Genomic DNA, 14,785 nt, shown 5'->3' with positions numbered 1-14,785 from the left:
TTTTATATTTTAAATGTTAATATCACTAACCATATCAACAGATAATGATAGTTCGTTGCTTACCATAAATAATTGAATGATATTCTTACAAAACTATTTAAGATGCACGTGGATGGTGTTCAATGTGAAATGGCACTGATTATTTATTTACTGCACCTTTACCTGAGCGCTACTGCGTCTAGCGGTATTTACTACATTTTATTCCCACTCATTATTAAAAAACAAAAACCATTCGATACCAAACGCATTTGATGGTAGTATATGGTAATAAAAATATGGTACAGCTACGATTTTGTCCAGCATTCAAAATTACAAATTTCGCCCTCCTTTCAACCTGATTGCATGAATGGGAATAAGCTGATGCTATACATACTATTAAAATAGCAATAGCTGTGGTAACACATGTAGAACAAGATTGGAAATCGCGAATGTCTCACAATGCCAATTTTGAAACCCAAATTCTATAATCACTAGCTATCATTCTTTCAACAACTATTTATGGTTGTATGTATAAAATTCCAGTGAAAGAATCAAAATACATTGCAATAAACGCTACACGAAGGCGTTCTTCGATATCATTTGACTTTGGTGACATAATGTTTTTTGTATCTGTGATTTCATTTCAAAACCATTGAGACCGTAGAATGCGATTGAGACTATCGCAAGAATTTTATTTGAATTGTTACGGTCATCGTCATAACTAGTATGCGTATTCATTTTTACATTGCATTTGCATCAATAAAACAACAACCAAAAGCCCAAAATTTTATATAATTTGAAACACTACGATCTTCCATCGAGAGAGTCACATGCATTTACGAAAGCTCATTATCATCTCAATCAATGATGCTACAACTTACATTAGGTTTTCCATATTCGTCTTATTTGATGATACTATTAAAAAAAATGCATTTATAGCTTTCAACAACTTATTTCCCATAAAAGATTAATTGATCTAATCGTTGATCCCAATATGTATGCTGAAGAAATCATGGAAAATGTGTAAACCAAAACTAAATCCATTATTTTGAATTATGTTTTTATTGTTTCAATGGTTTAAAATAGTTTCAGACAAAACCGATATATCGGGTCCAAAACATGTTTAATATAAATTTTAAGATTTTACTTCACATAACTAATCACATGCGTCGCATGCTTCAACTTGCGCACAACCTAATGGTGTTCATTAATCTATTTGGGGCAATTTAAGTATCAAATCGTATTAATTGTATTAATTGTATGCTTGTTTTCTTCTGTTTTCAAACACTTCAAACTTTAAATATAGTTACTTTAGCTTTAAAATAATTCAAAACTCTCTCGACACGCTGTTTAATGTGCTTAAACAAAACTCAATCTATTATTAATCTGGTCTACTCGTGGATAAATTTTCAGTTTGTGTGCTATGTTGCAAACAATTACAGATAGGAGTTAAGTTCATTGTATGCCTGTAGAGCAGTTTTGCATCATTCACCAAAAGATGCAGCATAAAAGAAAAGCACTGAAGACTTTAAAGTGATATATATATATATATATATATATATATATATATATATATATATATATATATATATATATATATATATATATATATATATATATATATATGTTGATTCTGTCAGATGATTTTTGAAATTTTCCATGCTCCAAAGTGAAAAGTTTTTCAACCTTGATTTCGATCCTATATTGCACCAGCGTAGCAGATACACTACAGCTCAATCCAAAAACACAATGATCAATGATACCTTCATTAAACTAATTATTGAAATGTCTTGTTTACAAACTTCATTTTGTTATTGTTTCAAAGTTTAAGTTAATTACGCTCTTTTAAATTACACTAACAATATAATTTATATATCAGAGTCCAATCAGCATCTATCCTATTTCGGCTATCTGCATTATTAGAGTGTATATGAGAAGATATTACTTTTACAATACTAGTGCATTATTGATGCTCAAAAGCAGAAACTGGTAAAAACTGGTGGAAAGTGCATAAAATAGCGCACTATATTGTTTCATCAATAAAGAAAACAATATCAGCCTATCAAATCATATTATTACCATAATTCCTTAGTAAAAATAATAAAAATTCTAGACTATGCATGTTTAAAAATGCTTAAAGTTCAATTAATAGCATATGCAGCATGAGGAAAAAATCACAACGTAACTTATCGCGTTTTGCTTTGTGGAAAATGCAAATCTAATACTTTGGACTTGGTTCTGTAGCAAACTAAAAAAATTCGGCGAATCCAAAAGTTCAAAATTAAAAACAATCCCATTTGATTAGATACACAACCCCACATTCTCGCTTATATTACATAATTTATAAATTGATTTTTTTATCAAACCTCCCGGCTAAATCAAATCAGAGAGGCAGAGAGAGAATAATATTAAAAATCATACATTGTACATTATCACATAAAATCTACGGTGCTCATGCACAACAAATATTAAAGCTAAATATTTGTATGATCTATTAAGGTAAACTCAAAACCATCTAATTTGTCTCCATCAATTAGTACATTTTCACAAAAAGTTCGTAACTATGACGTTTTTTTGTGAGAAGAACGTGTTACTTAAAATACTTTGTTAGCTGTTGCACGGCTGTTGTACGCTGTTTTTTTATTCAATAATATCAATTTTCAAGGATTCAATTTTAAATTCTCAACACAACCTTTAGTTTGTGTTTGTGTTAGTTCTACGAATCATACAATCGTTTTTCAATGTTAAAAGTAAACGCAACTATCAACTATAGAAACTACAGACGCTTTGCTACTATTTGATTACCATGATGATTCACTCAAATAAACGAATATTAGTAAAAAATATACTTCACAAATCTGTACACTCGTTATTGCCGATTTCTATTTCCTAATTTTTTGGTTCTTGAACTTTTAAAATCTTTCGTTTCGTCAATGAATATTATAGAAACTTCATTTAAGATTTATGAAACAGCCCACCTTGCAGGGAAGTGAGTTCACGAAACTCATGTTGAAAAATGGTGCATGAAAATTGTTTTTTATTCCCTAATGTGTGTGGCAAGGATAATACTAGCATAATAAAATTGCTTTTGTAAAATTTGAAGAAAATTGTTCATGTGTGTAATGAGTAAAAGTTGACAAATTCGAATAGATTTTCAAGCCTTAACGAACTGCATGTGTGAGCGTTCAATATATCAACGAGATAAATAATCCGAAATACTAAATTATATTAGATAAGCAAAAAACCCATTAACTTTTAGTTTATATGAAATAATTATTACACAAACCTATTTTCATATCTAGTTACATAATTTTAGTTGACACGCCATGTCTAAACTACTCGACAATTTTCCTATATCACAAATCATTCTCGTTTGTCGCGAACCTCAAAAATCAACCACTCCTCTACTGTTTCGAATAATAACTGGTTGATGATTACCCAGTTTATCGCAGTAAATTATTGCTATGTGGACAATTCAATCAAATCAAATCAGTTCGATGACCAATTGTTGTGGAATTTTGTCGTGAATTTGAACAAGTGATGACATGTTTAAGGATGCATTTGAATTCAAGAACTCCTACGCTAATAAGGGACAACGCGAGACCTCGTTAATATTCTTACATCTATTCCCACACAGACCGAAAATTGGTTCAACAACTGAATTTATTCTGATGTGTTAATTTGTGTGTAGCTTAGAAAGCTGAATATCTAATGAAATATCATAGCCTTTATAATTCTGTTCCAAAATTGATTAGTGTTGAATGAGACATTTGGTTGCCATCATTTACCTATAAGGCTACTAGCGATGAAAATAACGAATGAAGTCCTATTATTGAATTGAGAACTGTGGCAAAACAAGGTTATATAATAATAACTATAGCCTAGTTATTAGTCACTGCCGCATGTGACGTGAATTCAAATCAGTAGCTTACTTTAACAAAATTCAATCCAAATTATTTCTCTTTTTACTTTGAAAGATAGAGCAAATTATTCGTCGAAAACTACAAAAAACTCTATGAATATTACACGATCTCCTGAAAGATGGATCATGAAGTGCTCAAAACAGACGCAAACGTTAACAACGAAAAATGCTTCAATAATCGTTTGGCCCCTTATTTGGATAGATGAAGAAAAAAAAACACAAATTAACTAATTCACAACTCACGGAAATAAAACTGGCCCGAGATGGTGAAGAGTAAGTATCTAGTGATCATGTTTTAAATGTTTTGAAAACAATTTTTTTTACATCTTTAACCATCCTTTCACGGTACCAAGATTCGGCGCGATTAGTGAAAAGAGATAAAAACTTTAACGTTTGTGTCAGAAATCAGCAACGAGTGGCTATGTATTTAACTATTACAGTTGATAGCTCATAAGAAAATGAATAATATTTCTGATGGCGAACAATGGTCCGCAGTCCAAAAATGAAAAGAAATGTGTTGCGGCAAAATCCCGGTAGCAGCTGAACGTAATAAAATGATTGAACAAACATCGTCCTTAACCCCTTCACAGTTTTGCCCGAGCAATGCTCGGGCACATTGAGCGTACATCTACTGATTTGCCCATTAGTGCAGTCTACTGCTGTGCTCGGTCAGTTTTGATTTTCCTTTTCTATTCCCCATTTGCCTTGTGCGCTGTTATTTCTTCCCTTTTTAATTTGCTCACTGTTACTTCATCAAAATAATTTAATAAATTTTTATGAACTAAATGTATTTATGAACTAGAAAATTAGTTTTGAGAACGATACGGCTTGGTCGTCTGCAACATAAAAAAATTAAATTTTTGGACTCAAGAGACGAGAGTGCAAAGTTGTTCGTACAGAAGCAAATGCAGTAAAAAGCTACTCAAAGAAACTAGATATTATTATGAAACTATGAATAGAATTCTTTGCTCTAAGCCAAGAAAACAACGATGAAATTTAAACTGTGTAATAATTTTAAAAAAATTACTTCATGGATATTGAAAACAACCAAGTAGTTTTTAAACAATTTTCTGAAACAAATAATTGGCTATTATTTTGTTGCAGCAAAAAACAATACAATTTTTTTATTTTGTGAATTTTAGAGCACGTTTTTTCCAAAACAGAAATAAAATCGGGTGACAATGTTTTGACCCTTTTTTTAATATCGAAAGTCTGTGAAGGGGTTAAAATGGGGCATTACGTTGGACAGGTTACAAATATCTCTCCTTTGTTTATCCTCTCGATTTCTCTCATTTTCATAAGCCTATAAAAAGTGTCTCCTAAATCGTTTCAAGCAATTTGGCTACGTGTTATGTTATGGTCTAGCACGCTCTAAACTGGCGCTTCATTAACCAAACTAATTGAAGCACTACGTAAAAAGTTTTGATTTATATATATATATATATATATATATATATATATATATATATATATATATATATATATATATATATATATATATAAATTGGAGTAATTCACATTACGAATTCCAAACAAAGACCTATTATTTCATATTATCATTTTTTAAGGTCGCTTCAACTAACTACCAGAAGAACTGCAGCAACTGTTATTACGTTCTACGGAAGTATTGTTAAAATTATCAATATAGCAGCCTAATGAAGCATAATTGCGTTTGTTGGAAAATTTGACGTGTTGTCATTTGGAGCCATTCCCCCCACTGCTGTTGGAATGGTGGCAAGCGTTGCTTACTACGGAAATTAATTCGGGTGGCATTGGCACTGCTTGCTGGGGGGATTGCTGTTGCGCAACATGCGACGATTCACTGTCCTTGCTGATGGTGATGGTGGTGGTGGACGCAATCAAAGTAAATTGATCTTGCTCGATTGGTTTCTTCAACCACTCACCAAGGTCCTCTTTGCTGAACGCTGCGAACAATTCGCGCTTCGCTTGCTGATATTCCACTACGGACATTTTAGTTTCAAAATATGTAGGTTTTACTTCGCGGAACGGCATACATGGCAGTCGGGCTACAATCGTAGAGTAGCGTTGATAAAACGATTGCTTCGACAATCGTGACATTTTGTTCGTGTTCGTATTATTATTGATTAGTTTGCCGGTAAACGAATTTACAATCTCTACCTCAGTGCCATTCGTTATCCAATTAATACTAAAATTTGGGGGTTTCGTTTGATTGCGTGATTCTGCTGACGTCATTAACGCAAGTTTTGGCTTATTTAAACGATATGGTGGAGGAAGTCCTTGTATGGCACATTCTATTCTTCCACATATTGCTCTAAATTTCGAAAAAAAACAAACAAACATAAGACAACATTATCACGGTCGATTATATATATATATATATATATATATATATATATATATATATATATATATATATATATATATATATATATATATATATATATATATATATATATATATATATAAGACATGCAACTTTCAATGCAAATGAGTCATTTTCCTTCGCGACAACTTACCGATACATGTGTGCCGGGTGCAGCAAACTACCAAGTACAATCGAATGTAGATAAATCGGTTCAATAATGGAAGCTAACAGTGACCCTTGCAAACCCAATACATTCCAACGCGAAATTTTGTCTGAGCAGGACATGGTTAACAGACGTTGGCCTTGTAAAACACCGTCCCATGTTTGAATGCCATCACTGCTCTTCACAGGAATTGTTCCTTCACCCGATTCCACTTTTGTACGTAGTTGACCACGTGCTTTTCTAAAGGATCAGGGAGGGAAAGAGAGGATTCAGAAAAAAGAAGTGAACAATATAGTGAAGTCCAAATGTTGGAAAACTTTCACCGCTGATGCTATCACCTACCGGTTGGGATGTTTATCCACATCCATGCTGTCATTTTCATGCGGACTGAATACTCGTGCATCACCGCATGGGGCTGTATTAATGTATAAATGGAAATAAATACCCTCTTTCAAAGTGTAAAGATTTAAACCGTCACTGGGTTTGTTAAAAATTAAGTCCTGCTGTTCCGAGTGGCGGGTGTGCTGATCTTTCTTAGCAGGTTCAATGTCGTCATGCCGAGAATCAAACTGCGAAGTCGTACAAGACGAGTCGGCCAACGTTCCGTTCGATCCATTAAGAGAGCCTGTCTGAGATACCATCCCCATTTCCTCTGATGTCGTCAAACCAGGACCTGCGTCGGTTTGCGGTGACGATGTCGACGTCGATTTTACGCAAAGTAAATCCAGCTGACTATAGAAAAAATCCATTAAACCCCTTCGAGCTATAATTTCAGCATGCGAATCATTGATAACGGATCCCGTAACGCTCATGTGTTCTCCGCTAACACATTTGGTGCCGGTGGCCAACGAAATGACACGGGCTGTTTTAACGTCATATCCATAGGTCATTACGAATCCTGCCAGTACCTTACGCCGGCTGTACACATCGCTTCCTTTCATCACCTCGTTGAACTTGTCGATTACCAATCTATAAAGGATTAGAACAGATGACAATGAAACGTTTGTTAAGGGGCTACTTCTTTTTCAACGTACTTCCCAACCGCATCCGCAAACGTTTGTGGTAGCTCGAAATTTTTGTTCTGTGTGAAACTCGTGTCCCCATTCAATTGTTGAACGCTGTTAGGACCACCCAGGACAGATCCGTTGCTGGCACCGGAGGCGCTTATCAACCCAAACTTGGACTGCTGCAGTGGGCTGAACGAAATGTTGCATATCGATGCCAACGCAGCCTTGGCGGCGGCATTTTTTGCCATTTTCTTAGACGGTCCAGTGCCTTCAAAGCGCTGGTTATCGTTGACTGTAACGACGACGGTAAATTTCGAATGCTGAAGCCCATCGGATGAAACACACTCGAAATGTGCATCGGTAAAGAGCTCATGCAAAAGCATAACTGGTCCTTTCTCCGGTTGAGGTTTCGGGTGATGGTGGCCTGATGAAACAACATTCCCACTACTGTTACGTAGCGCATTGCCGGATGAAATTTTCAGCTCTATTCAGCATCCGCACATGCACAGATAGACCGGAACAATACAGACACACGGACGCATCACCGCGCGCAGTGTGTATAACATATCACAAATGACAACAAATGGGTGGCACATACACACACGCAGACACACGCAGAGACAAGCGAAAACGAGAGAACAAGAGAACATATTATGTGAAATTTCAGAATCGAAGGATCAGAGAGCATAAACACACGCACACACATACATTCGACACATATATGTAACAAATAAGATAAAACAATTGAAGGAAAAATATACCGCGCTTGGAAAGGAATCTATCGTTGCAGTAACGAAAATGATAACAGTGATTGTACAATAGTTTGTGACAGAATAGAACAATGGAGATAACAACGTAGGCAATAGTACTGGCAATATTTCACTATCCGCGGTAAGTATGAAGAAGGAAGTATTGGGACACAATATTAGCATAAATACGAACTAAATTTCCTGGTTGGTTAGTTAAACATAATAGTCGACGACGAACGACGGCGGTTACGGTTGGTATATTAACAACAACCCCCACAAATGTGGTGGCTACGATCAACAGCATAAAACATATTTTGTGTTATATCCGGAGTGGGAGGAGATAGGAGGTAAAATAACGTATAGTTTGTTGTGTTCAAAATACAATTCGACGACATAACCGATTCTTGAACATCGCTTAAACAATGCTCAAAACTGTCTGCATGGTTCCATGTTACCATGCTAGTTTCAAATTAAATATACTGAAACTCCAAAAAAGCATAACATGACAATACTCCCTCAACATAAATATAAAAAGCAAATTCTTCAAAATAAACTAGTTGCTCAAAAAACTTTTTGTTAAGTTCAGTTAAGGTATGAATGCACCGTCTGAGTAGTGATATCTCAACATGTAAGTTTAGTTAAAGAACAGCGACCTCTTGTCAAAAAAGGAAAAAGAAAAAACTGAGAAAGTGTTAGAGGAAAATTAAAGGAAAATATGAATGCCTTATGTTAAATAAAATAGTAAAATTAAGGATTTTACTTAAAATTAAGGATTTTAAGGATTAATATTGCTAAAACCAATCATATTGATGGTACGGATTAAATATAGTGTAAACAATTTGAATATGTGCTTAAGAACAACAGTAACAAAAATTATGCATCGATTCATTTGGTTTAATATATTTAATAATTCGCTTTTCATTTTCAACGTTAACGTCTAACGTCGTATAATAAATAGGAAAATATTTCAATGATGAACCGATTATTGAAAGAGACACTACTGCTGCTGGTTAATTTGACATAGACTAGTGTATGTAGGTACAGGCACACAGTGATGCATTGTATAAATGTTGTAAAAAGTGTTGTATCTGTAGCAAGGTACTGGGCTAAGCCGAAATTTTCGTCTTCGAGTATAGAAGAGTTGTATATTTTTTTATGATGTAAATTATGATGATACATTTTAGGATCTAACACATTGTTTGTGACATGAAACTAACCAGGAGCCCTATTTAATTATGCAAATAAAAAATACTTTTATAAAGCAAGCAATGGAATTAAAGAATGAGTTACACACAAAAGAAAATTATAAAACGGAAATAATAATAAACGGAGAATTCAATTTTATACTTGCTTTCAAAACGTTTCTTCCATGCTACAGCCTTTTCATTCGTATTTTTAAATAAGTTTAAGCTTTGCTGAATTTTTTCAACCACTTGCCGATGACCGTTTTGTGCATAAGGATCTAATAAAGTGGAAGGAAGATGATTGTTGATCGTGGTAGGGCGGTGAAAGGTATAACTGTTAACTGTGTTACGGTTGGAATTCTCTTGTATATATGTACTATGGTCGCTTTCGCTTTCGCTTCGCGTAGTATTGCTGGAAGTTATGACAGACGTAGGGGATGTTACAATCACAATCGCGGTAGCAGGAGCGTTATGGGTAGCGTTATGGATTGAAGGATGATACTCCGGTACAGTATCCGGATCGCACGCACTCTTAAGACTCTTGCCCATAATGGCACTTTTGGAAAATGACGCCTTCCCAGAAGTAAAATCACTAGACGTTACGTTACTTAAATCGTCACGTACTAAGGAAACGTATGAATTAATGGGTGTGTCAAAACTAGCAAACTTGTTAAAGTAGCTGCCATGGCATGGATGCTTCTTGGAATGTTTTAACGCAAACGAGTCACATTGTATATAGTTAACAAATCGATTAAATTCTTCCGTTGCACTTGGGGTAATACTTGTGACCGCCCTAGAGCTCGTCTTTAACTTGGATGGCTTTTTGGCGGGAAATGTAGTAATCTCATTTGGAGGACTATTTTTGCTTTTCTGAGCACGGCATGTTTGTACACTTGGTGTGCTTAAGAATGCTGGAATTTGTTCACTCGTTGGCACCGTCAACGGTACCATCACAATCGCAGTAGCAGTGTTTGTGTTGGGATTGTTCTGAGTGATTTGTTGCTGTTTTGCTTTAAGTGTAGTATTTTGTATGGTTTTGTTTTTGGGAATGATTGGAGCAGTGTCTACGGGAATAATATTGGCAACTGTGCAATTTTTTAACGCGGTACCGGTGGAAGCTGCAGTGACAGTGGTGACACTGTGGCCAGTACTAACGCTGATATACTGTTCGTAACTGTCGTTGCAAGTGGTTCCAGTAGCTCCAACTGAAGGACGATACAGCATACCGATGAACAAACAAATATTAGAGATTTTGTATGGATGATCACGGTAACAGTGGGCGGGAGCTTGGAAGAGGGAGCTGATCGGGGGAACAAGGACAATAAAGATAAGAAAGTGTCAAACCAAACATGAATTTACACAAATGCAACTACCATATATTTGCATTTGATAGTGAATGAGAATCAACAAAACCAGATAGGGGAGCGTTAGCCTATGAATGAGGGGAATCAAATTTGGAAGAGGATATTCAATTAAAAAATATATTTTGAAATTACTATTTGTTACTATACTGGATGCCGCTGCTGTGGCTGTTCTGTGAACACTGCTTTGATTAATGTTGTTGACAGCAATTGCAGTTTGTTTCTCCATCGTCGTCGTCGTCGTTGTCATCGTCGTCGTTGTCATCGTCGTCATCGTCGTCGTCAGCCGCTCAATGTCGGTAATAGCAGAATGCACACTAGCAGACAACATGCCAGCCTCCTTTCTATGCTTCCGATTGTTGTTACCATTATTTGAAACTATGACATTGTTGCTGTTGTTGCTGATTGAATGTGGTACGGTGTTACCGGCAAAGTCACATAGCCGGTTGTTGTTGGTTGTGGTGGTAATTTGTTTGCTGCTATTGCTCTTACTGCAACTGCTATTGTTGCTACTATTATATGAACTTTTGTTATTATTGTGTAAAGAATTGTTGTTGTTTGAATTGACAGTGACATTATCAGGCAGAGGCTTTCCACTCGAAGATATTATCTTCTCTTGTATCCCTGGCACGGCATCCGAAAGAGGAAATATAGTGTTCTCAATCATCGGATCATCACTAGTAAAATCGACATTTTGTAATGGCTCAATAGGTGTAAGCGTTGCCCCATCTTTGAACTGAATGAAGCTTCGTAAAGCAGAAGCAGCCGCTGCGACACGAGCTAGTTTTTTACTCGGCCCAGTTCCAATAAACTTTTGCCCATCAACCTGCATCAAGAAAAAAACGAATAAAAAATATCAATATTTAAAATTTGAATAAATCTATTTAAAAATATTTAGAATAATCTTTTAAAATATATAATTCATTTACACTACAATACGTAACATGTCATTCAAATGTCTCCCATGCTCGTGTTGATTGGAATTTATCCTTATCTTCAAATTAGAGTATGATAATATTCTTATGAACATATACGGATGATATTCAAAACAGATGAGAGAAGCACACGTTTAGTAAACATTTATTGATGAGTTTAGACATGTTAAAAGACAAAATGTACAATCAACAATCAAGCGTTAAATCAGGTAAAAAAAGTTTGATAAGAATTATGTGCATTCATATAAATAAAAACATAACAATATACTTTGTTTTATTTTTGTTGTTTTTATGCTTACCACTACCGATATTGTGAATAACGGTGCATGTACAGGACCGGTTTGTGATTCAACTTTATATACAAGATTTCGCTTCAATTCATTCAGTACGGCAACTGTATTTTTCGTTTGTGGTACTTGCTCCAGTCTGGATTCTCCGCTTTTTGAAGAATGCTGTAATTTACGTCGTTTTCTAACGACTACCGATAAAACAAGTTAAATGTTACGCCATTTTAGTGATAAAGATATTATGAAACATTTGGATAGAAGTTGCAAAAACCGATAAAAAAACCCGCCAAGCAAATTCGATATGTGAATGAAAGTGGGTTAACCAAGCACGTGTTAGACAAAACGCATGCCCATGCTTATTTGCTGAGTGGAAGTAATGGTAGGCATATCACGAGGAGAAAAAAACTCCCATTAAAGTTTCTTACAAACGTGAGAAAATTTATGAGGTTGGAGATTGAGAAAAACGCTGAAGGAAAAAGCTTACAATGTTAAAATTCCGGAGAATGCGATATATGTATCGGGGGAGGAAACGTAGTAGGAAAAGCACGAGGAATAGAAACAGCTAACCAAGTTAAATTATTCGCGAAAGCGAGAACATTTAAAGAGTAGTTGAACGTAGAGGCTGTTGGAAAAGCTCATTTAGTATAATTTCAAGAGGGAAAGTAACTCGAGAAGGATAAAAGCTCATCCACTAAAATTTCACGTGGACATGAGAAAATTTACAGGGCAAAGAAAAGTTGAAGGAAAAAAGAATTTCCATCCCGGGGTAAAAATAGATGTTAATGGTGGAAAGAGGAGGTGTTGCATGGAAAATCGCTGGCAAAATTTCACACCAAAGCGAGAAACTAACAGATTTTAAATGTGCGATTTAGAAGAAAAAAATTAGAAGATTTTAAATGTGCGAAAAAGTTGTAACAAACGTAAAGGAGTAAAATCCGTTGCCCAGTAAAATTTCAGGAAAATGCGAGAAAATTTATTGGATGGTTGAAAGCAAAAGCTCACTTTTAGCAGAAAGCGAATTTGCTAAGTATACATTCAAACAAAAAAGCAAGAAAACGTATAAGATGAGAAAAAACTGAGGAAAAACGCGTGGGGGAGAAAGTTCACCTAACAAATCTAACAAAAATGGAATATACAGGGTAAGATGGACACCAAGGACAAGGACGGGATTACAATCAGTTAAATATTGATCATTTTAATTATTTGTTACAAACATTTTGAAATATTTAAAAAATAAATTTTTTTTATTTTTTGCTAAAATCAAAAATTTTTATTAAAAATCATAACAGTGACTATATTTGTTAGCAATATTGGAAATAATTTAAATGTTTGACAAAATAACAATTATGAACTATAAAAACTCCAACAGTAATGATGCCACAAATCTAAATTTCACATACTCTCGTTAATTTTGTTCCGATTTTTTTTAATATGTTAAATTTTGTATATAACCTTAAAGGTGTATATAATCCTTATATGGAATATCAACAATTTTCATCTTTCATTTAACTTCCATCCCCTGTCACCTTATATTTTACCTATTGCATATTACCTTATTTTCCTAATTTTAATCTTATTTGCAGTTTTATTTCGAAAACACTAAATCCCTTCCCCTTTCTCCCTCCACCCAAAATTCAAACATCCTCCACCCACTTGCAAACTAAACCACTTTTCTTGCAGACTACGTTAATATCCAAAATTTTAAATTTGTCGATCAAACATTCAAAAATTCCTGCACTGTTTTATCCTCCCTGCTAAGGCTCGCGGCATACACAGGACAAGCATTCCATTTGGATCCCATTGAAATATTGGTAACCAAATATCTATCAAATGATTCATGCATAAACACTATACAATAATGAATTTTGATGCTTACCTGGAGGGCTCCCTACAATCCATGATACAAGATACATGAAAATAAAGAAAAATATATTTATGTATATTTTTTACAGATTGGAAAAGTATTATGATATTGATAAATAAAAGTGGTTCTTGGTGAAAGTGTAATAATAGCGATACAGAATTCATATTCAAGTAGTGAAATAGGTTATCCATAATATTGATACTAGCCAACCATGAAATCGTATTTTTGTGGCGATGTGGCGATGAAACAACTTGACTGCCATTCCAATAGCCTGGTGGTGACCTGATTTGTTTAAATAATAGCACAACATTTTACTTCTCCTGACAGGACTAGACGAGAATGCGACGCGCAACAACACCAACAAAGGTTTTGGTGTTATCGCTACCGCAACTGTTAAATAAAATAATAAAGTTTCATGTTGTTGTAGCGACCATTATTACTCTTGACATGGTAAATCGGCGAAGAGATTTTCCTATTTTAAAATATTCGAGAACATCTTTTTTGTTCGATGTTGGATGGAATGTTTATTCAACAATCATTTAAATTAGTAAGCAGAATCTCTCGGGCGAAACATTTTTCTGATAAAGATATAGGATCAAAACTTCGTTGCATCTTTAACAAACCAGGTTGTTATCAGGTTAATTTAGACTAACTCCGAAAATAAGTTCAAGGATAATAGACAATAAGACCATGGCTTTTTATAAGGATAACAAGCATTTCTCAAAACTGTTTACATGCCATGTTCTGTAAATTAATTTAACATCCACACTCATATATGAAAGCTGCAAAATTAAGTGAACTCTAAATCACTGCATGATTACCTGTCAAACTTTTATGTTTTGTTCCACGTCTTGGACAAGTACTCAGCATGCCGCCACCTCCACCACCACCAGATGATGGGCAGTTGGTGTTGTTTTTATCGTTGATAGCATTGTTGTTGCTTATGTTGATTTTATTGTTGATATTGGTAGTTGCACTGGTATTCAT

The 14,785-nt window shown here is 34.7% G+C and overlaps 1 protein-coding gene across 1 annotated transcript; it reads right to left on the bottom strand.

The window, feature by feature from the left end:
- Positions 1-5,596: 5,596 nt before the first annotated feature.
- LOC128728378 (double-stranded RNA-specific editase Adar) lies at positions 5,597-14,785 on the bottom strand. Its single transcript, XM_053822000.1, is given in 10 exon segments — positions 5,597-6,194; positions 6,400-6,651; positions 6,754-6,911; positions 7,050-7,380; positions 7,446-7,902; positions 9,519-9,629; positions 10,134-10,556; positions 10,848-11,538; positions 11,947-12,125; positions 14,599-14,785. Coding segments are annotated over 10 exon segments (3,387 nt in total).

This window comes from Anopheles nili, chromosome X, assembly GCF_943737925.1.
Source record: "Anopheles nili chromosome X, idAnoNiliSN_F5_01, whole genome shotgun sequence".
In the NCBI taxonomy this organism is placed as follows: domain Eukaryota; kingdom Metazoa; phylum Arthropoda; class Insecta; order Diptera; family Culicidae; genus Anopheles; species Anopheles nili.
This window is presented reverse-complemented; position numbering and strand designations above follow the sequence as displayed.